Here is a 27391-nt window from a genome sequence, read left to right as displayed (position 1 = left end):
TTTCTCTCGGTGGGCCCCAGGGACTTCCCGGAGTCGTGTCCTCAGGGTCTCCCTTCGCAGTCACTGCACTGGTTAACACTGTGAGTTATGAGCTGTTTCTTCCTTTTCCTCCCTGGCCTTAGGGGCTCTTCCTTCTGAGTCAGCTCCGCCTTGCCTGGCCCCCAGCCTCACGGAGGTCTTTGTTCCCTCATACTTTGGGCTTCTGCGGCAGGCTCCTGACCCGTCTCCCCCTCCCTGCACTACTCTGGCCCTTGATGAATCTTCCCGAAGCTGTGTGGTTATCCTGTTCTTGGTTCAGCACTCCTTCATGGCTCCCTTTGTCTAAGGATTGTACCAGGCCTTCTCAGCTTGACATTCAGATGCCTCTTCAGTCTGGCTCCAGTCTGCCTTCCCAGCTCCATCTTCTCTCTGTGGACTTTCCCTCAGGATCAGAGAGTCTGGGTTATTGATTCAAGGACCTGGAGTACCTTGCAAGCCTGATACTCTCTCCAGGGACACCCTCTTCCATGCCTGCCAGCCGTACCAGACATGCCCCTGACCCCAGGCCCAGCATGCCCTGGCCTGCCCTGAGGTCTCCTCTTGTTGCCCCGTGCTCCCCTCCTCTCCCTGTTGCCGGATACATGTCAATATCTGCTTCCTGTTGCCAGTTCTCTGTCAGCCTTGACCACTTATTTCCTCAGCTGCTTCTGTAGAGCAGAAGTCTTCTTTCCTTGTGATAAATAGGTTGGGCTTTTCTCTGCCGTGTGTTTGCATAGAATGACAATGGTAGGATTCTGGGGTGGATGGGGTTGGGGTGGGGTTATGGGAGTTGTGAGTGGCAGCAGAGGTGGTGGAGGGGTAATCTAAGTTTGCCCCTCCCCTGAAGGCGCATCCAGGAGGCATCTGGGGGGTATCCAGGAGGTGCTGAGGGGAGCTCAGTGTGCCTCCGCCAGAAAAGCAGCATTTATTGTGCAGCTGAGGAGAGAGTAAGACTTTGAGATGGGAAGGAGAAAGTCTCTTTCCATTCATGCACGGGGGCAGACACGGAATAGGATGTCTCCAGGGAAAGATGGCGCCACATCCAGCATGGAGCTCACATGGCCTCCGGGCCTGGGCTGGCTGAGGCCCCTGGGTGGAGGTTGGGGCCACCTCAGAGCTGGGGTAGGGAAAGCCTTCAGGTAGAACACAGACCTGAGTCAAGGACAGGACTTGTAGCTTCCAGAAACAAAGAGGCCCCTGGAAGAAGATTGTGGGCGCTGCCTGTGGATCACTGCCAGGCAGCTGAAGTCCCAGAGGAAGGCTCTTTGGGATCCCGATGGACAGGTGGACTAAGGACAAAGGCAGGGCTCCTGATGGCTGCAGGAGCCGCAGCAGAAGGTGCAGGGGCCAACCGGGACTCCCCTTCTGCAGCTGGGACCAAGAATTAAGATTTTGGGGGGAGTGAGTGAGGCCTAGGAGCCTCAGCATCTTTGTGTGTCTTCAATCCTGTGTGCCCAGAGGCACGGGCAGGACCAGGAGCAGTTTACCCGGATGCCCTTGGGGCTGTACTGCCAAAAGAAGTTTTGATGAAACAGCACCATTGCCAGGATCTGAAATGTGCTGTGTAAACTTGCTTTTGTGGGTTGTGTTCTGTTGTGTTGTGTTTTCCCTTAGCTTTTCAGTAAATATTCCTTTCAAAAGAATTGCAGCCTTGTCTCTGTGACCGGAGGGGCGGTGGTATTTTTCCACACACATGTCTCAGTCGGCACAGAGAAGGGCATCAGTGAGGAGCAGGGGCTATGGCAGACGCTCGCCAGCCAGTGTGGTGGAGTTGTCGGGGGGCCTGGGTGCTGGTGCAGAGAAGGAAGGGAAGCCCAGGAAGGGGCGATGAGACCCGCTGTGGATGCTGATCTCCACTGGCCGGGGACCTTATCCTTCTCTCATTCCCAGAGGATCTAGCACAGTGCTGCGTGTCTCATGGGTAGCCGGCAAGTACTTGCCTCATTGGATCTGATCCCTGGGGAATAATAAGCGAAGGCTTCTCTGCTTCTCTGCGAAAGGGCAGCCCTTTGTCCTATGCTGGACTCGATCACACGTTCAAAAAATAAAATCTTCCCACCCTCATAGAACCCTCCTTGCAGTGTCCCTGCCATCCCCAACACACATACTGCTCCATCTCAGCATCGCCAATGCACCTAACCTTTTAATCTTGGGTACTGTGGACACGTTCAGTATGACTATTTGGTGACTTGGTGTCCCTACGGCCATAGCTCGTCACAGGCCAGCCAAGCTTTGGGCTTTGAGGACATCAGAGAGCCCGACCAATTACGCATGGCTGCTCCCAGCGCCAGCCGCGTGTGGGTGTCCCTGGCATTTGTGTGCTGGCAGCTAGGTGTGTGTTTGCTAAGATGGGGGCCAGGGCTCCAAGCTTTGGGGCCGGAAGGGTGAGGGTTGGGGCTCCAGTGACTGGTGCCTGTTCCAGGCCTGAGCTCGGTGTCCTCGTCTCTCCCCTGCAGCTTGTCTCCAATGTCCTCATTTTCTCCTGCACCAACATCGTGGGTGTCTGCACCCACTACCCGGCCGAGGTCTCCCAGAGACAGGCCTTCCAGGAGACCCGGGAGTGCATCCAGGCGCGGCTCCACTCACAGCGGGAGAACCAGCAGCAGGTGAGTGAGGCCGTCCTGGCCCGCGCAGCTGCAGGGAGCAGAGACCCAAGACCTGCGCAGCCCAGCTGCCTGCCGCCCCACCAGCTGTGCTCGGTACAGCTGCCCAGCCCCGCCCCCCTGGGGGGTGTCCAGCCCAACGAGGAATGTTTCCCCTGGAGGGAGCCCAGCATTCCTGGCTCTGTGGGGATGCTCTGGGAGAGACTCTGGAGAAAGAGCTCTGCCCTGCGCTCGCCCATGCCTCCTCAATGTCCCCCTGTGGTCTTGCAAGCGAGCCCAGCAGCCCAGGCCCTGGGTGCCAAGAAGGCGCTCTGCCACCCCTCCCCAGGGGCTGATGAGTTGGAGTGGGGGTAGTGTCAGCATTCCCACCTGGGATTAAGGCGGGAGAAGGCCCGAGCTGTCAGCCCCTGTGACACCCACAATGGCACACTAGGCACTTCCTCTGTACCCAGTTCTGGGATTTGGTTGGTTCAGAGAAAGGAAGGTGGTCCTGTCTCCCCCTAAACCTCACCCTCAGAGGGCTCCTGAGCCTGGAGGCAGGCCATTCACATGGGCCACAGACTCCGGGGGCTTCTCCCAGTGAGCCCTGGGGCAGAGGGACCTGCCCCTGTGCTTCTATGGGCTAAAGGCAGAACAGGGACTGAGGGCTGTGTCAGGGTTCCCTTCCTGTCTGCCTGGCATCCTGGAGGGAGTCCTGTTTGGGGTTTAGGACCACTGTGTGCTCTCCCGCGTGTGAACCAGATAGAGGTCTGGGAACTCTGAGACAGAGTGGTGCTGCATAGCTCCCAGACGGGAGGCCCAGAGGGACCATGCAGGCCCAGGGGAGGGAGTGGGCAGGTCAGCAGGATTAGGGGGCTCCCACTGGACTCATCCTTGCCCTGGCTCTTAGAGAGAAGGTTACCCTGAACCAGGTCCTCCCTCCCCTGTCTTCGTGTCTCCCCAAACCCTCAGCAGACATTAGTGGAGTCCTGCCCTGTGCCACATGCTGTGTCAGACCCAACAGCAAGTGTGGACATGGAAGGTCTGCCTTTCAGCATGGACAGGGGAGACAAAGGCTGGGACAGCAGTGGTCAGCTGCACCCTCCTGGCCAGCACGGTGTATGTGCTGTGGCCGCCTGAGTGCACAGAGGTCTCACCACCCCGTCTGCATGCATCCTAGGGGGGGTTACAGGACACGGGCGGGTGACAGAGGGCTGAGAAAGAGGGTACAGCTCTGCAGTGTCTCTCAGGGCCTTCCCCAGTTGCTGCCTGTCCCCGTTTCCCTCCAGCCCTGCTGCTGTGGCCACCGTGTCTTGTCAGCTCCCCAGCTCATGCTGTCTAGTCGGAGGCCTGGCTCGCCCCACACGCTCTTTTGGCCCTGTCTGGGCTCCTGGTCCAGCCTCTTGAATGAAACCCGTGCCCACCAGTATCCCCAAGTCCTCCCACTGTCTTTTCCTGACAGACTTACCTCATCTCTGCACCCCGCTCACCCCTCAGCCCCTACCTGCCTCAGAAACCCCCTCTCTCATCCCAGTCTCAGGCTCCAGCATCTCTCCCCTGAGATTTCAATGTTGTCCTTCCCCTTCCACATTAGAGAGTGTCCCCTCTCACCTCGCTTCTCCAGTAAAATTAGCATTTTACAGCTCAGCACAGCTCACTTGCTCTGGCCCTGGCCAGGCTGGACATTCCAGCAAATCCGTAGGGATTTGGGGAAGAAAATATGTTTGTCATACCATGTTCTGGGCCAAGATGCACACTTCCTGGGGACAGGCTCTCCTCACCAAGCCAGAGCCCAGCGGCTCTCTGCGTCCCCTGCCCTCTGCGGAAAGGGCTGCTCTGGGGATCCCTGGGGGACACTCCTAGGTGCCACCCAAGGAGGGGACTCAGCATTGTTTCCTGGCCACCCCCTGCCCATTCCTCCTGGCCCTCAGCCCCAGAAGTAGTTCTAACTGTGGGAAGGTCCCTCATGAATCTAGGCAGTTTGTAGCACACTTTCTCCTAATCGTCCTGTATTTTCACAGAGCTGTCCTGTAGTTGGTGTTTCCAACACCGTGACTGTTTCCTGAGAGTTCAGTAAAGATAAGATGGCCTTTGATGGCCATGTTCACTGATGCCTGGGGAGACCATCCCTCACTAGTTTACCCGTGTTTCCCGAGCATGAGACTGTCAGCTATGGAGGTGAACAAGACGGAGCTCCCATCCTCAGGGAGGCGTCTCATTTCACGCACTAAAGGGAGACAGGTTAACAGACCATTGAAATACAGCGTGATCAGGGGCTCTAAAAGAAGGCCTAGGTCGGGAGGAGATGCTGGCAGCCAGAGCCGGGACCCTCCTCCTAGGAAGGGCTTGGCCTGAAGGAGGTTGGGAGCAGTATGTGAGGATGTTGATTGTAGCTGAGGAGCTTGGGGGCAAAGGCAAGAAAGACCTACCAGAAGCCTGGGAAACGTCTCTGGGTTCACACTACTTGGAGCAGAGTGCAGATTTCAATTCAGGGGGTGCTGGGAAGGGAGCATGGAGGGGTAGGGAGGAGCCGGATTGTGGAAACTTTGAGGCCAGGCTGGGAGCATGGGCTGATCCTGGAAGCTTCAGGAAGCAGAGAAGGGTTTTATGCAGGGCAATGATGTGGGCAGGTGTGTGTCTTGGACAGATCACACTTGCAGTGTGGAGGATGGATCAGAGGCGGCAAGCTTGCAGACAGAGAAATCGATGTGGAGACTGCCCCGGTCATCCAGGCCAGCCCTGAGGGGGCAGACCCGGCACAGGAAGGGGGCAGGTGGAGTGAGGGCGCTGGGTTGCAGTGGAAAATAAGGAGGAGTGGGCTCAGTGGGTCCAAAGGAATCCATGTTGGATGTGGCTGGTGGACCCTGGGGAAGCAGTGGCAGTTTTGAGCAGGAGAGCGACAGGCACTGGGGAGGCTGGGGCCCGGGCAGCAAGGAGGGCTGAGGAGAGGCTGTCTGGCTAGGACGGTGCAGCAGGAGTCCTGCAGTTGGGTGAGAACCCCATGTGGGCGGTGGAGGTAGATGTGGAACAGAAAGGACAAGTCCGAGAGCGGCGTCCAAATCAGCAGGGCTTGATCAGTGCTGGACAGGGCCTGGGGCTGAGGGCAGAGGGAAAGTTCTGGAAAGGAAGAGCAGTTTACGTGGATGGGGTCTTGAGCTTGGTGATCAGGAGAATGGGGGCGTCATGGACAAAGGCGGGGAACTTGCAAAGGAGAGCCCCTGGGGAGGGAACCCAGGAAGGTGAGTATGGTTTGGGGTGTGGTGGCGAGACCTCCTGGCGGACAGCTGGAGACTCGGGAGCCCTGGACAAGGGATAAGGAGCGGGAGGTGACCGGAGAGGCGCTGGTGGAAACCTTGCTCCCAGAGGACCAGAGTGAGCAGAAGGAGGACAGAGGTGGGGATGTGCTCTGTGTGGGGCCGGGAGGATGGAGAGGAACCAGAAAAGGTGGAGAGGGAGGAGGGTCTCAGGGCCACATGAGAGGGTGTGCCAGCACCCAGTGTCGAGTGAGGGACAGGAGAATGAGGGGGGCTGGCAGCAGCCAGCATGAATGGCTCCAGGTGAGAGAATTCTGTGAGCGAGCCCGGCAGAGAGCCCAGCGTGGGTCGTGGACTGTGGAGGGCACGGGGAGAGGCTGCCCATGGAGGCCGCCCACCCCGGAGGCAGCTGGACCTCTTGGAGCAGGCAGGCGCCGGGGGAGACCGCGGAAAGGCGGCGAAGTCTGGACCCCATCCCGGCTGACAGGACCCTCCCCACTCCCTGCTTCTCTCCCTCCTCCTCTTTGACACGTTTTAACTTTTCAGTTTCTCAAAGCCGGTGTGCTTTCCCTCGCTCCCGGGCCACTGTCCCCACTATGGAAGTGGAGCCCCCTTCTCACCTCATCCTCTGGTCCCCATGAAGCCTTCTCTACCACCACACAGCTCCCCAGCCTAGGCCACATGCCCCTGCTCAATGCCCTGTAGTACCCCATGCCCCTGTGAGTTTGGGGGTTTGCGAAGGAGGAACTCCATCTGTCTTGTTCACAGTTATAACTCCTGGCACCCAGCATGATGCCTGGAACAGTAGGTGCTCAACAACAATTTGATGACTGACTGAATGAACCTCATTTACCGCTCTCAACACTCCATCCCCATTTACAGATGTGGAACCTAAGGCCCAGAGAAGTTTGGTAATTTGCCCAAGGTCACACAGAGTCTCAGGTGACATCCAGGATTGTAACCCAGGTGCTCAGTGCTACAGGTTCCCTGGTAGTGCTTTTCCCCATGTACACTGAGGATCCCGGAGGTGCCCCAGGGAGATAGGGTCAGGGAGCCCTAGGGGCATGACTCCACCCCCCCTACTCCTCCCCCCCCACACACACAGGTGTTAGCCCCACGAGTTTCAGGAGAGCCTGAGAGGTTTTCCAGGGCCCTGCAGGTGGGGGCACAGGTGGAGGAGTCAACCTGGGGAGGAGAGGGGACTGCCAGGCAGGTGGAAGGAGCTGTGACAAAAGCGTCTGCTTCCCTCCCCAGGAGCGGCTTCTGCTGTCTGTCCTTCCCCGTCATGTTGCCATGGAGATGAAAGCAGACATCAACGCCAAACAGGAGGATATGATGTTCCACAAGATTTACATCCAGAAACATGACAATGTGAGGTAGGGCTGAGGCTGGGGGGCAAGGGCAGTGGGAGGACTGAACCCCAAAGGAGACGACATTTCCACTCCCTCCCCTTCAAGGGGGCACAGCCCAACAGTCGTCTGGTGGCTTCGGAATGTGTGTTGTCTGGGGCGCTCCAGCCCCACCCCTCTAGGTCTGTTAAGTGAATTATCACAGGATGCAGGGGGAGTCGGAGCGGCTGCAGGGAGAGGATCTAGAAGGGAGGAGGAGAAAAGAGAAAGCAACACCGCCAGCTCTTGGGGAAACTCCTAGCCTAATAAGGGAGACAGAAAGCTTAGGCTTAGAACCCAAATGTCACCATCATCATCGCAATCTTCATCACCATCGAGCAGCTTCCATGCCTTCTAGCCAATGTGTGCCAGGCACTGCACCATGCATTACCCACCTCATTGCTGATCCTCCTGGCAACCTGCAAGGTGGGGACCCTTATCAGCATCCCTTGTTTAGAGATCGAGCTCCAAATGGCTGAGATTCTTGCCCAAGGTCACCCAACGAGTGGCAAAGCTGGGGTGCACCCGGGTCAGCCGCCCCAAAGCCCACATTCTTTTTACTGCGTGTTTGCTGCTTGCCTAGATGAGACGCTGACAGCAGGGATGTGCAAACGGATGTAGATTAATAGAGTGCAAAATCCGCCTTTGAGTTCCACAGGGACATGAAGTGACACAGTGGCGTGGCTTCCTGGGGTGCCGGACAGTCCTCCCACATCCCCAGGAAGGGAGCTGCTGTTTGCCTTCAAGGGAGGTACCTTCTCCCTGGGCGCGTTTCCCTAGGACCCGCGAGTCCTCCAACGTTGATGCAGAGAGAATCCTTTGGAGGCCTGCGCTGAATTTTCAGGAAGGGGATTAAATGGAATAATGTAAATTATTGTGCATATATGTGCAGGCACACATGCAAACGTGTGCACACACACAAACATACAGCTGTTCAAGGTGAGGCTGCTGGCTGCAGGGGTGGGGAAGACACCCTGTGTTTTATGCGGTTCCCAAGTGTGCCCTGGAATCCAAGACTATCGGTTCTGCCGTGTCCTCTCTCCATCTCCCAAAACAGACTCCTGGCCTTTGGAACAAAAACGTACCTGCACAACACTTTTGTCCTCAGTTTTTGGGGTATCCCAGCCCCCCCCGAAGCCCATCCACACTCCACTGTCAGGCAGGGACAGTGTAGACAGCAGCAGCCTCAGTCTCAGGAAGAAGGCTGCGATGGCTGGATCTCCACGCCCAGGAGGTGTCCTGAGGGAGTGCAGGCTCAGCCGAGCTGAGCTCAGAGAGGAAAGTGGGGCCCGGGCCTTGGCAGGTGGCACTGACATCCTGGTTTCCCACTTCTCCTCCTCACACCCACCTCTGTCTTCACATCGTGGAATAATCACTAACAACAATCGTTAGTACGTGAATAGAACTTTCTTTAACCCACACACTGTTCTAAGTGCTTTCATATATTCACTTAGTCCCTGCAATAAATAGAAGAGGTTGATACTATTATTATCCCCATTTTCCAGGTAGGGAAACTGAGGCATGGAGATTAACATGTCTACGATCCCATAGTTGGTCAATTGCCCCCAGAAAGCTTTTGGATATCAGAGTCTTTATCCAGCCTGAGGACTGGACAAATGTTTTTTATATGCCCAGGAGAAAGGAGTTCATATGAGGGTTCTGTGGGAAGTCTTGGGTAGCCCCCAGGCCAAGAGGAGACTCAGAGGAGAGGGAGAAGAGAGGTTTGGCTACCAGTGTGTGTGTGTGAGTGTGTGCACATACGTGTGTGAGCATGTGTGTGTGTGTGTGTGTGACTGAGGACGCACCAGGGGCCTTTCCTGTCTGATGGCAACCCCTGAAATCTGGGGGACTCTACCTTATGGCATGTAAAGAAATAGCCTCCCTGTTAAAACAAATCCCAGAGGCCCAAGATTCAGGTGAGGAATGACCCGCTAAGTGGTCCCAACATATATGAACCCCTGAGCTCTCCCCTTCTGGAATTTTCTCTCTTGCTCCGATCTCACCACCTCACTGGTCCTGGCATTGTTCCTGGCGGAGCCTGGACAAAAGGTGCTTTCCTTGATTGCTCTCAGCACACAGAGCTTTCTGCAGATTTCACTCAAATATAAAGTGGAACACAAAGGAAGTCTAGAAAATTCACCGCTCAGAAGCAGTGGGCATTCAAGGCACAGGTTCCCAGCCTGGCTTGGCTGCGCACCGGCGTGTCTGGCCACCTCTGCATCTCTGTGGTACGTTGCCCCCTCACCCTCTGTCCTCCTGCACGGCGGGCATCGCCTCACTTCCCATTCCACAGTTGCTGGCTCTTGAGCCCACAGCCCCCCAGCAATGGGGTTTGGTCAGAGGGGCGACTCAGGCCTCTTCCACCACCACAAGGAGGAGCCCACCCTCAGGGTAACATCCCCTTGCCCCTCCATGCCTGAGGAGGCTGTGACTTGGGGCTGATAAAATAACAGGGCCATCATCACAGCGGGGCCTGAGCATCGAATGGCAAGAATGAGACCCCAGCCACAATGGGGCTATTTCTGTTCTAAGACATGCTCAGGATCAATGACGGCAACAGAAAAGAGATGAAAGGAGAGAAAACCAAGATGCCATCATTTTCATGGGGACAGACATAATTCTGACTCTGAAATTGCTGGGCTAGAGGTGGCTGGTACACATCAGACGCCAGCCGCCAGTAATCCTATGCAAATATCTCGCTGGGGCCCCTTTCTCTGTTGTGTTAGCAGCACCCGGTGCAACTCGTGATGGAAACACATTGTGTGCTCCAGTCTCTGTTTTTGGGTTGAAACTTTGGCCTGGGTTGGGGGTTGAATAGTAGGTGGCATCATAGTGTAGAAACACACTTTGGGGCTGGGCTCATGGTATAGTGGTTAGGCCAGGGGCCCTGGGTTAGGCAGCCCTTCGTGTCACCCTAGCTCTGCTGTTCCATGGCTATGTGACCAGGGCAAGTTACAGACACTGAGCCATGCTGAACCTCAGTTTCTTTACCTACATAATAGGATAGGAAGAGTACCTACTTAGTAGGGTCGTAAAGAGTAAATGAAATAATATGAGGAGAGCGCTTAGCATAATATCTGGCACAGAACAAGTGTTCAGTAATTGGAAGCAGCTATGATTGTTGTTACTGTTATTATTACGATGATTATCACATTCCTATCAACAAAGAAAGGCCTGGGGAGTCTCGAGCTGGAGAAGGGCGATGAGTCACATTCGTCAAGTCTCTGCGGAGCTGTAATATTTAGAGAGGGTGATGACATGCTGTTCTCTAGCCCCACCGAGAGCAAGGCCACAAGAGAAATAAATCAATGCTGCGGTGTGACAGCTCGGGCCTGGATCTATGGAAGGGGAAGAGACTAATGGGTGGGGGGAGAGTTCAGCCTGGGCAGGGAGGGGTGACAGACAGGCGGCCATCACTCTCTGTGGCCTCATTCTCCCCTGGCCCTGAGGAGAATGGTTGCACAGCACAGCACTCAACTCCTGGGCCTGCCGGGAGCCTGTTGGATGCTTTGGTGCTGAGCCCCACTGGCAATGGGTTGAGGCAGGCCAGAGGCCCAGGCGCCCCTGAAGACCTCCCTGGGGTCCCGAGATACGTCTCCTGTCTGACATGTGGTGACAGATGGAGAGGTCAGTTGGGGCTGGGGCCCATTGCTGGGATGTCAGACCTGTGGCTTGAGAGCCCTCCTGCTTGTCTGCAACTCCCTCCAGACCTGCGTCTCCTGCTGCCAGCAATGCCAGGGTCAGAGGTGGGCTATGCTGTCCCCACTCCCCGACATGCCAGCAGAGGCTGCTCTGGCTGGGATCTCCCAGTGCTCTGCTTTGGGAAGAGGGAGATCAGGATTGGAGGGAGGGGCCAGCCAGAAAAGGCACCACATCAGGGGGAGGCACGTCCCCCTGGGTCACAGTAAAGGTACAGACACAGCCAGAACCCAGATGCCACCAGGTTACCCTTGCCAAGAGGTCACCGTGTTGGAGCAAATGAGTGTCTGTTAAACAGACTTGTTCACGCCCTGCTCTGCCACTTAGCTCTGGGGACTTGGGCAAGTCGCCCAATCTGAGCCTCAGTTTCCCCATCTGTACACAGGAATGGTGATGTCCATTCACTCGCCCATTCAGTGGATGTTTTCCTTCTGCATCCATCAGTGGGGACCTCCAGCGGCACTCATAGACACTTAGCTAGAGGCAGGGGTCACAATGGGAAGTGAGGAGGACACTGTCTCTGACATCTGGAAGCTCACCTTCTGTCTGAGAGGACACGCCCTCCACAATGGATTAATTCGTCGTTGGGAATGTACCACAGGAGGAGTGGAGCAGTGACCCGCGGACATGGATGTTGCGTTCCAGCACAGCATAGACATTAAATGACTTCATGCTCAATTATTCTGTCACGGTGGTGAGGAAAGCCACAAAGAAGCCCAGCCTGTAAGAGGAGGCCCTGGGGCTCCTTGCAGGAGTGCTGGTGGGGTAGATGAGGTCAGGTATGTAAAGCCCCTGGCTGGGCCCCTGGCCCAGGAGGTGGCTGCAGGCTGTTCACCCTGTGGAGGTGGAGCAGGCTACTGACCAGGCTACCAGGGGAGAGTTAAGGTCGGGTAACCCAATACCCCAAGGGTTTCAGGGGACAGGGAATCCCCCAGCTAGGCCCGAGAGGGTACTGAAGGAGTCTTCACTTCTATAAGGGTCCCTACCGAATAAGGAGGCCCACACCTGACTGGCCTGTCCCCACGCTGGAGCCCTTAGATTTTAAAGGTTGTGGATGGTGAGGAGGCCCAGAGTTCATTCTAGAGACTCTGCTCTCTGTGCGAATGGAGAGAAGGCTGCCTCCTCCAGGGGGCGCCAGGCTCCTGCTGAGGAAACCAGGTCCTCCCAGGACTCCATCTCTTTGGACCCTGGGAGGAGTTCAGGACGGAGTCAGGGCGGGGCAGCGGGGGTGGGGGTGGGGGGCATGTCTTGGCTCACTGGCTTGAATCAGAGCCTCTTTCTCAGGGACCCAGGAGCTCTGTGGGGCTGGAGCTGGGCTGGCAGAGGGACTGCTGACCCAGGTGACACCCACTCTCTACACAGCAGGGATGTAGCAGAGTCTGGGGAGGGCTGCCCTACCCTCACTCCCACCCCCTCCCCTCCCTTCTCTCCCCAGTCTCTCCTGACCCTCCCCCTTTTAAGGTTATCATCTCCTCTCCTGTCTCTTTCAAGGACTTGGCTGTGCTCCCCAGGCTGCTCTGGCGTCTGGCTCAGCTACAGCGTGGTTCTGAATTATAATGACCTCAAGACAGTATCCAAGATTCTCAGATACCTGTGGGCAGACTGTGCACCCTGTGGGTCGAGAGGGAAAGTGTTTACCTCCAGTCACGTCCCCAGCCAACTGACCACATGAGGAGTGGTCCATAAATACCCGACATTCCTGTTTCCAAACTGATATTAAGAAAAGTATTCTGAACTCTATGCTCAGACCAATTAGAGATATAAGTGGTTTTTATATTATTAGCTCATTCATTCCACAAACATTTATTGAGCTGCTACTATGTGCCAGTCATGACTAGGAGTAGATGGGATGGACACTGTGCTTGCCCCTTACCGGTGAGGAATATCCAGCCTTCACCAGTGAGGCTGGGCTGAGCCAGGTGCTATGGGAACAGTGGCCTGAGGACCAGCTGGCCCCATTGGAGGAGCTGCTGGGACAGAGTCTTTTCTTTTTAATTAACTGACTAATTAATTATTTTAGTTGTAGTAAAATATACATACCATAAAACTTACCATTTTATCCATTTTTAAGCGTACAGTTCAGTGGGATTAGGCACATTCACGTTGGTGTGCAACCATCACCACCATTCATCTCCAGAACTTTTTATCTTGCAAAACTGAAATTCTATACCCATTAAACACTAACTCCACATTCCGCCCCTCCCCCCAGGCCCTGGCAAGCACCATTGTACTTTCTGTCTTCATAAATTTGACCACTCTAGGTACCTCATATAAGTGGAATCATACAGCATTTGTCCTTTTGTGGCTGACTTATTTCACTTAGCATAATGTCTTCAAGGTGTCATCCATATTGTAGCATGTGTCAGAATTTCCTGCCTTTTTTGCTGAGGAAGATTAGCTCTGAACTAACATCTGTGCCAGTCTTCCTTAACTTCATATGTGGGTCTCCACCACAGCATGCTGATGAGTGGTGTAGGTCTGCGCCTGGGATCCAAACCCGTGAATCCAGGCTGCTAAAGCAGAGTGTGCCAAACTTAACCATCAGGCTGACCCCAGAATTCCCTTCCTTTTTAAGGCTGAATAATATTTCATTGTATATATATTACCACGTTTTGTTTTTTCATGCATCTGTTGATGGACGCTTGGGTTGCTTCCACCTTTGACTGTTGTGAATAACTCTGCTATGAACATGGGTGGACAAATACCTCTTTGAGGCTCTGCTTTCAGTTCTTTTGGGTATATACCTAGAAGTGAAATTTCTATATCATATGGTAATTCTATCTTTTATTTTTTGAGGAACCCCGTCCTGCTTTCCATATTTGTTCACCATTTTACCTTTCCACTAATGGTGCACAAGGGTTCCAATTTCTTCACATCCTTGCCTGGGGTTGGGTCCTGACAACAGACCTGAGTTTGCCTGGGATACAGAATGGGGATCGATTTGGAATGGAGCCAGCAGCCAGCAAGGACTTAATCATTTTAGCTCTCTGGACTCAAAATGGGGAGCCTAGGGGGAGACAGGAAGGGAGACAAGTCAGGGCGAAGAGGCGCTGACCCGTTAAACACATCAGGCTCTGTCTTTGAAACCACTGGGATCAGTTGTGACTCGTGATTCTGATTCTAATGAGAATCCAGACATAAGAAGGATTGTTTTGGGCGGAGGAAGTCAAAGGAGACATCGTGGAGGTGGCAGGGTTGGAATCAGGTCCTAAAAGAAGAATGTGATTTGTTTTTGACCTTTTAAACATAAACATTCTTGTTATACAGAGGATGTATGTTCTTTGTAGAAAATTGGGAAATAGGAGCAGTATAGAGAAGAAGATAAAAAGCACCGTATTCTCCCCCCGAGAAGTCACTGGCTGCTGAGGGTCTTGGTGCAGTTCCCATCTCTCTTCGAGGGCTCCTCCCTCGGGAAGCATTTCCCCAGCTCTTCTAACACACTGTAAACGGAAAGTCTGGAGGTGCTGCAGGTGGTACGTTGTCTGGGTGGCGGGAGCAGGATTTGGTGGGTAGAAACAAGATCGAGGGGTCAGGGCATGGAATGGGGTCGCAGGAGGCCCTGAGGCTGGCAACATGGGTTCCAGGGCATACACTGACTCCAGACCCCCTGGACCTGGTCCTGACGGCCAAGCCAGTCACAAGGCCCCTTCACTTTCTGAAGGAAGGTGTCCCATCTCTGTGAGTGGAACGGACTCTCTCTGTTGGTGGTATCTGTGCCCACATCCAGTGTGTGCAGCAACCTCTCCCCTGTGCCTCTCCCAGCCGGTGCCCTCAGATGGTCCTCTGGCTGCTCCTCATCCCTATGCCCCCCTCTAACCATTTTTCCACCAGCCCTTGGAAAATGCCCAGTTGTCTGGTATTCATTCTCAGCCAGGTGTTGACAAGAGCACGCCTGATTGTGCTGCTCGCCCAGAGTGTGTGAGTGACCCATTGCCCCTCCTTTATCTTACAAGGGGCCTGGACCCTGGCGGCTCCCCAGGTTGTATGGCTTGTAGCACAGAGAGGGCAAACTGCAGGGATAGCCTTCCTGGTCAAGAAGAGACCCCGGCCTGTGGCTGGGCCTCTCCAAGCTACACACCGGGGGGCCTCCAGGGTGCTTCCCACCCTGCTTCTGCAAGACCTCCAGCTCCCGCCTGGCCCAGCATCCTGGGAGTTGGGCTGAGACCTTGCCATACACCCTTCCCACCCCCACCCCATGACCGCTGTGCCCCCAGGCCCCTGCTTCTCCTGAGTCCATCTCCATAGACAGTTTGCCTCTTGGCATTTCTTGAGTCCCTTCCTGACAGAATGCTTGAGATCAGGGGAGCAGGTCCTCAGTGCTGCCCTCTGCCCCAAACACTAGGAGAACTCGGCTCTGGTGTTCAGAGGTGCTGCCGGATGTGGCTTCCACAGAGCAGGGTCAGACACTGACGGCTTCATCAAGTCACAGGGCCTGTTGGCAGCGAGAGGGAGCAACAGTGAAGAAATGCGCTTAACCAAAACTGCATGTTGTAAAGCCGAGCTGAAGCTGTGACAGAGAGCTGAAGGGCCTGTTGGGGTAATTGGGATGAAGCGCCTGCCCGCTCCTGCCTCTGGAGTAGAATGCAAGCGACCGTGAGTGATGGATGGCAGGCAATTAGGGAGGAGCGCACAGCCAGAGTGGGCCTTCCCCGCCTCTGCCGCCTGCCGGGAGGGCCTGAGCGCATCGCCAAGATGAGCTCTCAAGTGGGGACTGATCGATGAATTAGCACCTTACTGCACGTCTGGGCTCAGCGCTGGTTGTAAGATGGCCCTCAGAGTCACTGAGGAGCAAATCGGGAAATCTTGGCCAGCAGAACAGACGGTCTGCCACTGGGTAAACCTCATAAAACAGAGGTGCCTCCAGAAGTGACAGTCATTAAGTAGAATGCTCTCCCAAGTGACTTTGCCTCTGACAGGATGTGGGGGGAATGTGGAGGTGGCCAGGTTTCCATCAGTGTCAGGGAGAGGCTGCAGGGGTTCAGAGTTGGGACCTCAGAGACCCTGTCCAAGCTTCCTTGCACGTTTGAAGCCCTGCTTTGAGGCACCTCCTCCCTGGCTGGCTGGCAGCTCTGTCACACCACCTGAAGGGAGCCAGCTACCCGCCCCTCCCTGATTCCTCAGCCACTGCTGACAGCCCTGGGAGGGGGCCATGCAAGAGCAGATCCCAGGAGACGGGAGGGAGGGTCAGGCTTTCTTAGCCACCTGGAGGCCACACTAATGTTGTTTCCCATGTCTCCTGGCACAGAACCAGGAAGCTCCCCGTGGCCTCTGTAACCATTCCCCTATCTATTCCAAGAACACTGCTGGAGCATCTGCTGGGTGCCAGGCCTGCAGCTCTCGGATGACGTGCTGGGGACCCTAAGAGGCCCAGTGGGATAGATAGAAGAGCTATTGGAGTTGCTGGTCCTGCCCCTTCCTTGCTCTGAAACTATGAAAATTCTCTGTCATTGAACGAATATATATTAGGCGGTGTTGCGGGTCGAATCGTGTCCCCCAGAAGATATGTTGAAATCCTAACCCCTGGGACCTGTGAACGTGACCTTATTTGGAAACAGAGTCTCTGCAGATGAAACCAAGTTAAGATGAGGTTCTGCTAGAGCGGGATAGGCCTCTGATCCAATAGAAGTGGTGTCCTCATAAGAAGAGGAGAGACAGACACACAAGGAGAAGCCCATGTGACAGCAGAGGCAGAAATTGGAGTGATGCGGCCACAAGCCGAGGACTGTCAGCCACCACCAGAAAGAGGCAAGGAAGGATTATGCCCAGGGTCTCAGAGGGAGTGAGGCCCTGCTGACACCTTGATTTTGGACTTCTGGCCTCCAGACCTGAGAGAGAATAAATTTCTATTATTTTAAGCCCCCCAGTTTGTGGTACTTGTACAGCAGCCCTGGGAAATAAATACAGGCACCTACTCTGTGCTGTCCTGTGCTGGGTGGGTGGGTGAGTGTGGGAAGGGTAGATAGAGTGGAGGGCAAGGTGGACATGACCTGTGCTCATTCATTCGGTCATTGGGTTGCAAATTTTATTAAGCGTGTCCTCTGTGTGCCAGACATCATGCTGGCGCTGGGATGAAGCCAAGAATCGAGCAGACAAAAATGTCTCCCTCCGGGAGTTTACATTCTAGTGGAGAGAGATGGACAGGAGCGTAACAACTGCAAAGTAATAATAAATAGTACCTTAGACGGTGAAAAGTGCGATGGAGACAAATGGAGCAGGGAGGGGAGACAGACTTCTGGGAGGGGCCCTAGGTTTAAGTAGGGCAGCGGGGGCCTCCTTGAGAAGGTGGCATTTGAACTGGTGCAGTGGTTTCCAACTCCGGCTGCAAATAGAATCACCAGCGAACCTTAAAATAAACAAAAACAATAATGGCAGAGCCCCACCCAGGCCAGTTGCGTCAGGGTCTCCCGGGTGGGGCTCTGGGACTCTCTGTAGAAGCTCTGGGGTGATTCTAGGGGGACCAGGTCTCAGAATGACTGGTCTATGGGAGGAGAGCACAGCGCCGAGGCCCAGCAAGGTGCCCTGTGGGGAAGGAGGGCGGTCGCAGGCCTGCCCACATCTGGACGCGGCATGCAGCGGGGTCAGAGCTCAGTGAAGCGAGGCTAGGCCCCCTGAGCCCTGTCCACACACATCTTGTGTTCTGGGGGCGGCCCCTTCTCTTCCTCCTCCTTCTTCCCCTCAGATTGGTGCTGTGGGTTACCTTGCCCAGGAGCAGGCCTGCCTCTGCCGGGTTCTGGGACTTTGTTCTTTCCTACTGTGAGGGTCTCAGCAGCCCCCAAAGCCAGGCCTCTGCTGTGTAGCCCTGAACCCAGAGTGGAACAGCTGGGCATGGTGTCGCCGGCTGTGCATTTGAAATACTGAGGTCAGCCAGGGGGCTCTCACTCAATGTCTTCCTTGACTCTGGTGCAGCCAAGCTTGGCCACAACCTGCCTTGGCTTTGAGTTCCTGAGAGTTAAAGCTGAATTTCCAGAACAACTATGTAACGGTGCTTCTTGTAGGCTGGGAGAGACTTTTCCCTTCTTCTGGGTGGAGTGGGGCAGCCACCTGAGAGATGGGGAGGTGGCAGGTGGGCCAGAATAGGGGTCTACACCTATTAGGGAGCTGGGATCAGCATCTGGAACCTGACAGCTTCCCCTCACCCACTCCTGTCTCCCCCAGCGCCCGATGCCCCCGGCCAGCCCCTGGGCGAGGCGCTGAGCCCGTCTGCAGGGTCAGACACCAGCATCAAAGCATGATGGAGACTCCCGACTCCCTTTCATCTTCTGAGGCCGCTGCCTCGGAGGCTGCCCGCTCTGGAGCAGCTTGTCTGATGTTCTAATGTCCTGAGTCCTGGGGCCTGATGGGACAGCGTCTCTCCTCTCTGCTTCTCCTCCTCACCTTGTCTGCTTTCCCCTCATTGTCTCGTCTCTTGTCACATCCCTGCATTTCTCCCACTCTCTTTGGCTTTCCCCGGCAGTTGTCTTTGCTGATCCAGCTGGGCTCAGAGCGGCCTGAGGAGCCAGGGTGCCAAGAGAGAGCTCTGGGCTCAGCACCTGGGGTCTGCCCTCTTGTACTTTCCTGGGAAGTGACACAGCCTGGCTGGAGCCCTGGGATGCACTCTCTGGTGGCCCAGCCCGTCTCCACGTCCCCTTGTGTGAGCTGGTGAGCAGCTGCTGAGTGTGGTCCCTCTGGGTGGAGTCCTGTCCTCACCTACCTACAGCAGCTCACACATGCCTCTTACGGCTCCCTCTGTCCCACATACATTGCCAGACCATTGAATTACGCTCGTATTCATTTAAGATGACTGCAGGGCCAACAGACAGCATAGGATTTACTGATTCAACTCCTGGACTGTGAAGCCAGGTTGCCTGTGTGGCCTTGGGCAGGTAACTCAACCTCTCTGTACGTCAATTTTCTCACCTATAAAAGTAGGATACTGACCTCACAGGGTGGTTGTAGGCCTTAAATGAGTTAATACATATAAAGTGCTTAGAACAGTGTCCGACTGTTTTAAAACGTAGGTTTTATTATTATTCAGGTGTGGTGAGGCCAGTGGATCAGGAGACGACTTCCATTGGAGAGGCAGTTTGTTACGCACAGTTCCCAAGAGGAGGGGGCACGCCACCCCTTGAGGGGACCCCACAGGGAAGCACTCCAATTGGGCAGGAGGCAGAGGGGGGCGAAGCATGGGCAAGAGCCTTTATGGTGGTTTCTGTGGGAAGGAACAGGTGAGGCAGGGTAGGCGGGCTTAGGATGGGCTGGTTTGAATAATGTCAGCAGGCTCTGGGGTGTAGGGCCTGTCCCGAGTTGTCTGGTACCTGTCCCTGGGGTGCTGGGGGCAGAGCAGTAGGGGCCCGGGTGTGAGAGCCTGATTGGGGCTGGGGCTCTGGACTCTGAGGCGAGTTGTTGACTGTCTCTAGGAATTGGCCCGTCTGGGAGGGACAGGCTCCCGGGGGTCACAAGGCCCCCGATGTCAAACACCAGAATGAAAAGACATGCTTAATGTACTGGCACACATTTTTGGAATAAAATGACAAAGTACGTTTAGTTCTACATTCTCAATTTAAAAAATGAGATGGTTGCTTCTGGAACCGCAGGAGCCGCGTGGTGGAGTGGAGGAGCAGAGGCCCAGGGGTGGAGGCCACCGTGCTGTGGTCTCCAGCCTCTTCCCTGGGGCTCAGCCTCCTCTTCGTGAGATGGAGACCCCAAGCCTTGCTTCAGGGCAGCCCGGAGGATCCCGATGATGTGTCGGAAGCTCCCATCCCCATGCCTGGCCACCAGGAGCGTCTCCATACAGGAGAGTTACTACGTTCCTGTGTCCATTTTAAGGGAAGAGCTCTAGGGCCCTCACACGTTCCAGCTCTGGGCCTCACCTCTGGCGGTCTGTTATGAAAAAAAAGGAAGGTGTTTTCAATCTTGGGAACACGAGCCTCCAGAAACGGATAAAAGATCCAAAACGTGCAAGGCAGGGACTGGCTGGTGCATTTGACGGGGCTCCTGGGGCTGAGGCTGGAGGAGCCGGCGGGACGAGGTGGGGGCTTCCGGAGACGCACACAGACTGGCCGTGTCTTCCTCTCTCCTCCGTGTGGCTCTTTCAGTCTGTCCTTTCTAGAGGACTCCCTCGAGATGCTCTCTCCAGAGCAGATGAGTCAAAGGCCTCCATCCCTAGGCCCAGCTACCTTGAGGAGGGGGTCGGGTCAGACAGGGCCAGGCCGCTATCTGTGGTCACCTCAGGCAGACACATGCTCCCAGGTCTCATGCGCCTCTGCGCCTTTCCTCCTGGGAGGAGTGAGATGCAGGTAGAGTACAGACAGGAGGACTGGATTGGCGTTTCCCTGCCAGCTGGGAGAGGCCACCCTCTCAGCTCTCTGGTGCCAGGGCCTCTGTCCCCTCCCCAGCAGCTGTTTGGAGCCCTGTAGGACTCTTGCTGCCCAGCAGCCCTCTTATGGCTGAGGGCGGGCCCTGGCTGTGTCCCCCGACCTTCCTCCCTCATGGGGGTCTTCCTCCACCTGTCTCCCCAGCATCCTGTTTGCTGACATCGAGGGCTTCACCAGCCTGGCGTCCCAGTGCACTGCCCAGGAGCTGGTCATGACCCTCAACGAGCTCTTCGCCCGCTTCGACAAGCTGGCCGCGGTGAGTCACCCTGCCTGCTGCCATCAGGCACTCGTGTGCCTGAGCCGAGACAGGAAGGGTGGCCTGATCTGGGCTGCCTGAGTGGGGGTGGTGTGGCCAAGGACTCACTGAACCCCAGGGACAGGCCTGTGCCAGGGTGTGGCCTGCTGGGCAGAGCCCTCTGTTGGGAACTGGGAACGGCCAGAGTGGCCGCGTGGGCTGTGGCTGTGTGTCCTCACGTTGGCCCCAGCCACACACTCACACATGGAGATGCTTTCACAGTGTTGCCAGTCACAAGGGAGCCAGTGGGTGAGCCCTCCATCAGTGGAAGTGGGTGGTGAGGCTTGTCAGTAATACCCCCCAAACCCCAGAGGAATTTCTGTGTGATGGGCATGTTAGGTGTCATAGAGCCACTTTCCTGATGCGATTGGCTGGAGTGATCAGAGAGTGAGTCTGAATCCCAACTGGCCTGCAGACAGCTGTGTGCCACCCCTCAGAGGCTTCCTGAAAGAGGACCCTTAATGTTCCGACAAACTAGAAGTCACACCTGTTGGTGTGGAGCAGTGAACTCATTAGGTCCCTGTTTCCACCTCTGTCATCCTTTCCCAGCTTGTGTGGCTATGGGCGATGCTCTGAGTCTTTGTAGAGTCATTATTTGTCACAGGTCACTTACTACAATGTCCACCAACATGTGGACATGTCCCCTTTGCCCTCCCAGGACGCCAGACCAGATGGTTGATGAGAGGCTGGTGCTGGTCGGAGGTGGTGCCGGGGCCTCTGTGGGCGTTAGATGGTAGGCCCCGCACCTCACTCGTGTTTGTCACTGAACGTGGGTGAGGTGGACCGGTTCATGCCGGGGGCTTGTGCAGTGGATGGGTCTTAAATGAGAGTCCAGGCCACACAGATACTCGAGTGCCAGCGTCCCAGCCTCATGAAGTAGCTTCCGGGAGCCAGATTTGGACAGCTGATAATCGATGATCAGTGACATATATCCATGCCAGTTGTGGATTGATCGCGGCCTGCTGGGGTGACCCTGCTGGGCCAGTTACCCGGGGGTGGGGGGGACCGGGGAGCAGCCGGCAGGTCCCTCAGCGCTGTGGGTGTCTTATCACTCAGGGGCTTGCTGGTCTAGCAGAACTCTTTTTGATAAAATTTCAGACAGGCCGAGGGGTCAGGTGAGATTGTGTTTAAATCTCATTTCGGCTTGAATCTTTTTGTAAAAGACGAAGAGTCAGAAAACTGTTCACAGAAGCTGAGGCTGAGAGTCAGAGCACGGTCCAGGGGTGGGGTGGGACGGGGACACTCACACGCAGCTTGGGGCCGTCCTCGCGCTGCCACAGTGGGCCAACTGCATTCTTCCGGGGCCTCTGCTGTGGCCATAACAGTGCGTTCCTGGTCCTGGGGAGGCTGGAGTGCCTCTCTGAGGGCTGCTCGGCCTGTCCTCCGTCCCCCACGCTCCTGATAAGCCCGTCCCGGGGCTGGGGCCGCGCATCCTGCCGGCACTGAGTCTGTACTTGCTGCCCTAAAAGGCAAGTTATTCCAGGCACGGGGTGAATCTGTTTGCCTCCCGTTTCTTTCCCTCCCACTTCTCTTTCCTACTATTTTTAATTTTTAAAATTAATTTGCTTTCCAGGAGAACCACTGTTTACGTATTAAGATCCTGGGGGATTGTTATTACTGTGTTTCGGGGCTGCCTGAAGCGAGGGCTGACCATGCCCACTGCTGCGTGGAGATGGGCATGGACATGATTGAGGCCATCTCGTAAGTGCCTGTCTCCAGGGGGACTGCCCGTCTGCAGGGAGACTGCCCATGTGTAGGGGGAATGTCCATATCTAGGGGGACTGTCCATGTCTAGGGGGACTGCCCATGTCTAAGGCGACTGCCCATGTCTGGGGGGACTGTCCATGTCTAGGGGGGCTGTCCATATCTAGGGTGGCTGACCATCTCTAGGGGGCTGACCATCTCCAGGAGGACTGTCCATCCTCAGGGGAGCTGACCATTTCCAGGGGGACGGTCCATCTCCAGGGGGGCTGACCATCTCCAGGGGGACTGTCCATCTCCAGGGGGGCTGACCATCTCCAGGGGGCACTGCCTGTCTCCAGTCTGCAGGGGGCCTGTCTCACACCCTGAGTAACTGACCAGCTGGCTGCCTGGTTGGACAGGGAAACAGTGGGGCAGAGCCCCCTCCAAGGACCACTGGACCTGTCGGGGGGTAGATGTGCACCTCCGGGCTGGGAGCCTTCTCTGGGGCTCCTGGTACACAGCGGCCTGGGAAGCTCTTCCCAGAGGAACGTGTGCTGTGGGAAGGGAGCGCTTTGCAGACTCTGGGCAGCAGGTGTGGACGCACCTCTCCAGGAGGAGGACAAGCTGGCAGCCATGCTGTGAGCGGCTCTTGCATGCCAGTCTTTCATATCTTCTCACAGCCAGGCAGCTAGGGGTGGAACTCTCTGCCCCATTTCCTCCCAGATGAGAAAGGCTGGACTCAGGTTAAGCAGCTCCCCAGGGTCATACTACTGGACAGGTGAATTCAAACACAGGTGTTTCCATTTTAGGAAAACCCATCCTTCCTGGGAGCACAGCAAAAAGGGTCTGTGGCCAATTCTTGGTCACTGCTGGCCATAGCAGGAACCCCTGTCCTTAAAATCCATGGACAATCCAAGCTTACATGTCAGCCAGGGAGCGGGTCAGAGATTGCATCCAGGGTCAGTAACTTTGAACTTTAGAAGGGTCCTGGGCAGGGGCAAAGGGAAAGCCACAGTGGGCAAGGTCAGAGGTCAGAGCAGCTGTCCAGGAAGGTGGCTGCCTCCATTCAGTTTGGCTCAGTTCCATTCGGCGGTGTTTGCTGAGCACCCCTGCGTCCTGAGCTAGGCGTCCGTTGCAAGAGAGAGGCTGGGATTGCATTGCTCTGATACCAGGCATGCCGAGTGGATACCACCAGGTCAGAGAGGCAAACTGGTGGGAGGGCTAAGGAGGGGGCTGTCCATTCCATTGGGAGGACGGAGAGAGGCTTCCTGAAGGAGGTGGCCCTGGAGTTTAGCCAAAAAGGTAGAATGAGCTGTCATCAACCTAAGCAAGTGGTCAGAGGCATTGTGGATGGAAGGAACAGCTCCAGTAAAGGTGTTTGCAGATTGATCCCAGGACAAGAGAAATGATGGATGACATATATCTTCCCTGTGGTGGGTGTCAGCCTCTTGCTGGTGGGGTGGGGTGGAGGGCGGGAGTCCAAGTGGTCACTGCCTCTCAGATGGCTGAGTGGGCCCATCCCCAGGGTGTCAGGGAGGGTCCAGGTCCCTGAAAAGTGCACGCTGAGTGTCTTACCACAGAGCACCTGCATCCTCTTCCGCAGACACAGACCTGGAAATATACAGTCAGTCCCACTCCCCTCCCACAGAGGGCCTCCTGTCTATTGGGGACTCCTGGGTACATGGTGCACGTGGTGGGGACTGGAGCTGTGTTCTAGCACCTGGAGCACCCTCAGTCCCCTGCACCTGCCCAGGCCCCCGTTCTTTCCTGAGCAGGAGTATGTCTTTCTAAACTCTGTTAACCACCTTTCTCCATTATCCTGCTAACGTCGAAGCAGCAGCAATGAGGATAAATCCAAGAGCGTTATGTGAATGGGATTTGGAGTGGCTGTAACTTCCCTGTTTGGCTCAAGTCGGCACTAATGTGTATTTGCATTTTCAGATCACGATTTAGTTGACTGAGGGTAGCGATCGCCCGAGCGCCCCGGGTGCCCGAGTTGGGGGAAGCAGTAGGGCCTGGGCTTTAGTGTGAGGCGCTGCGCCACCTTGTGGCCAAGACGGGAAACAGCGCCTCTCACAGATTACAGCGCCTGAGCAGCCCGGCCCAGCCCGTGCCCTTCGCAGGGAACGGTTTCCGATTGGATTTGGGCTGGACCGGAGAGAAATGACTGTGAGCCCCACACCTTCTGACGCACCCCCGACCCCCTGCTTTCCAGCCTCGCCCCTGCTCTGTGTGCCTGGTCCCTGATCCTCTCCCAGCCTCACCCCTGCTCCATCCCCAGGTTGGTCCGGGAGGTGACAGGGGTGAACGTGAACATGCGCGTGGGAATCCACAGCGGGCGAGTACACTGCGGTGTCCTTGGTCTCAGGAAGTGGCAGTTCGACGTCTGGTCTAACGACGTCACGCTAGCCAACCACATGGAGGCTGGAGGCAAGGCGGGGTGAGTGAGGACCACTGGGGTGAGCGAGGACCTCGGGCAGCGGGGCAGCGCGGGGCCCAGACTTTGCTTCTCACCCTGCCCCACCCACGGTGACTGTCGTAGGAGCGGGGCAGTGGGCAGGACGGGGTCACCTGCAACCCTGGGTTGGCAGAGTTAGGTGAAAATTACTCTACCTGGCAAATTACTTACCCCTCACCACGGCAAGTAGGGGTAGGGGGCTTCGTCTCCACCTTTGCAGAGTCTTCATCGGAAGATATTTACACAAACGCTGTGGTTTGTGAGATGCAGTAGGTAGGGTGGAGTTCTAGAGGAGGGAGCCGGGGATAATTTCCAGTGTAGCCAGGACAGAAAGGAGGTGGAATGTGAGCTGGCCTGGATGACTGGGCAGGATTCGGGCTGGTGAGGAGGGTAGGGAGGGGAGAGTGTGCCAGGCTGAGGGAAGGGTGTGAGGGCAGGCACAGGTGTAGGAAAACAGTGTTTCCAAGGAATCGAAGTAGAGCAGATGGCCTTTTAGGGACCAGTGGAAGGAACAGTGCCTGTGTTAAGAAGGACGTTCATGCCAGGCTGGGGAAGTTGGACTCGATCCTGTAGTCAGCAGCAGCTGCTGTTGGCTTCTGAGCAGGTTTGCAGAGTTTGTGAGCCTGGAGCCGGTGTCCTCCCAGCAGGCTGACAATGTATCGTGTTATTACAGTAATATAACACAGAGGGGAGATGGTGTGGTGCTGTGGACAGGAGCTGGGACAGGTCCCCCGAGCCATCTGATGACCTTGGAGGGATGCCGTGTGCTGAGGTTGGGACGAAGTTTGGGGCTAGCGTTTGAGCCAGAGTTTGGGGCCCTGGGCTTTGAATTGGGATTGAGTTGGTTGCAGTTTGTTCTGCATAGGAGCTGGAGTTCTGAACTCATTTTCTGCCCTCCCCACCCTGTTTCCCTGCCCACCTGTAGACGCATCCACATCACCAAGGCCACACTCAACTACCTGAACGGCGACTACGAGGTGGAGCCAGGCTGTGGGGGCGAGCGCAACGCCTACCTCAAGGAGCACAGCATCGAGACCTTCCTCATCCTGCGCTGCACCCAGAAGCGGGTCCGGGGGCTTGGGGGCCAGGGAACCAGGGGGCTCAGAGTCTTCGTTCTTTGAGGGAGGGAACTTTTCTTAGCCTACTGCTTCCTTCTCTTGCTCTTTCCTTGAGTCAAGTCGTGAATTCCTAATGCATCTCAGGAAGGACATGAGAGTTAACCGAGGCCTTGCAAACGCTGACGGCAAAGAGGGAATGATTTCATTTTGCTTCTGTTGCAAAAATGCAACAGGCCTCAAATCATTTAGCAGCGATACATCCAAAGGCCACGAGATGGCAGTGAAGCACCAAGGAAATCTGGGTATACCAGATATTTTATCTCCAGCTCGTTCCTTTTCTGTTGCCTAAACTAAGTGGACATTTGTCCTCCTCTCTCTCTCTCTCTCTCAGTGTCTGTCTCTGCCTGTACTCATATATCTGTTGTTTCTTGAACCCCTGTTTTTTCCCATCTTTTACTTTCTAGTCTCTTCCTTCTTTCTCATTTTGTCTCAGCCCACACTTGCCAAAATACAAAACTGAATTATTAGCAGACCTCAGTGTTCTATTTTTAATAGTGCCACATTCCATGTTCTTAATTTTTAAAGCAGATGAAGAGAACATTTCCTATTTCTCCCTAGATTAAAATGCCTTTTCCTTAGGAGTCTTTCAGTTGAATTTATCTGTTGGTCAGAGCCCTTTGAGAGAGAATACCTTCCCCTTTTCTTTCCTAAGAAGTTAAAGATAAAATGAAACTGTGGGAAAAGTTCAGAGGAAGTCTTGGATGGAGCAGAAGATTTTTCAAGAGAGGAGGGGCTCTTCTGGGAAGGTGTCCACCCTGAGAGGGACATCGAGGGGCACTGTGTCCCGCCACAGCAGCACACCCGGGACACGGGTCCTGGCTGCAGGGCCTCTGAGGCAGCTGTGTCAGGCCCCCGCACAGACACCAGGAAGGGGTGTGGGAGGGTTAGGGCACTTTGAGGAGAGCTCCTAGTGGCTTGATTGACACATTTTTAAACATTTGCTTGTTGTTTGGCCAGAGTATAAATGAGCTGGGATTCTCCCAGGCCGTCCTCCCACATTCCTCCTCTCTGCTGGTTCCCAAGGCCTCCAGCCCCACCCTCTAGCGCCGCCCAGGCCGAAGCCTCACTCTCTACCCTGGGTTCTCTGGGTCTGGGTCTTCCAGCTTGACAAGTGGTCCAGAAAGGATGTCCCTTCAGCAGTGTCAGCTGAAGCAGGCTGTGTCCCTTCCCCTCTGCATCCCTGGTCTGATGGCTCCCTTCTCAGGCTCAGGGAGGGTGTTGTGGGGAAGACCACCTCTTCCCTGGGCCTCTCCAACCATCTGCCTCTTGTGCCCATTTGGATGGACGGGCAGACAGATAGACAGAGATCCTGGCTGGCACATGGGTAGCTGGGTGAGGCCCCGTTTGTGTATTTGTGCAATGCATGTCAGCCCTTGAATCTTATAGTTCCAGTGACCCAAACCTCTGGAAGCTGCCTTCTGGCGGTAGGGCCTGTCCTAATGCCCACTCTGGTAGCACGGGCCTATTTTGGATAAATTGAGTGGAGATTGGAATCCCAGGTTTCCTCTCCCTCTGTCACCCCTGGGCACCTGCAGACCCAGGC

General features: G+C 55.5%; 1 protein-coding gene across 1 annotated transcript in view; it reads left to right on the top strand.

Moving 5' to 3' along the window:
- Positions 1-27391, top strand: part of ADCY5 (adenylate cyclase 5) — a 150424-nt gene that overhangs the window by 82018 nt on the left and 41015 nt on the right. Inside the window, exons 5-10 of the mRNA XM_046658813.1 lie at positions 2475-2624; positions 7109-7230; positions 20439-20550; positions 22163-22290; positions 24554-24712; positions 25656-25797. Of these exons, the coding sequence (XP_046514769.1) occupies positions 2475-2624; positions 7109-7230; positions 20439-20550; positions 22163-22290; positions 24554-24712; positions 25656-25797 (813 nt within the window). The remainder of the gene's footprint in view (positions 1-2474; positions 2625-7108; positions 7231-20438; positions 20551-22162; positions 22291-24553; positions 24713-25655; positions 25798-27391) is intronic.

Source organism: Equus quagga, chromosome 4 (assembly GCF_021613505.1).
Source record: "Equus quagga isolate Etosha38 chromosome 4, UCLA_HA_Equagga_1.0, whole genome shotgun sequence".
NCBI lineage: Eukaryota > Metazoa > Chordata > Mammalia > Perissodactyla > Equidae > Equus > Equus quagga.
This window is presented reverse-complemented; position numbering and strand designations above follow the sequence as displayed.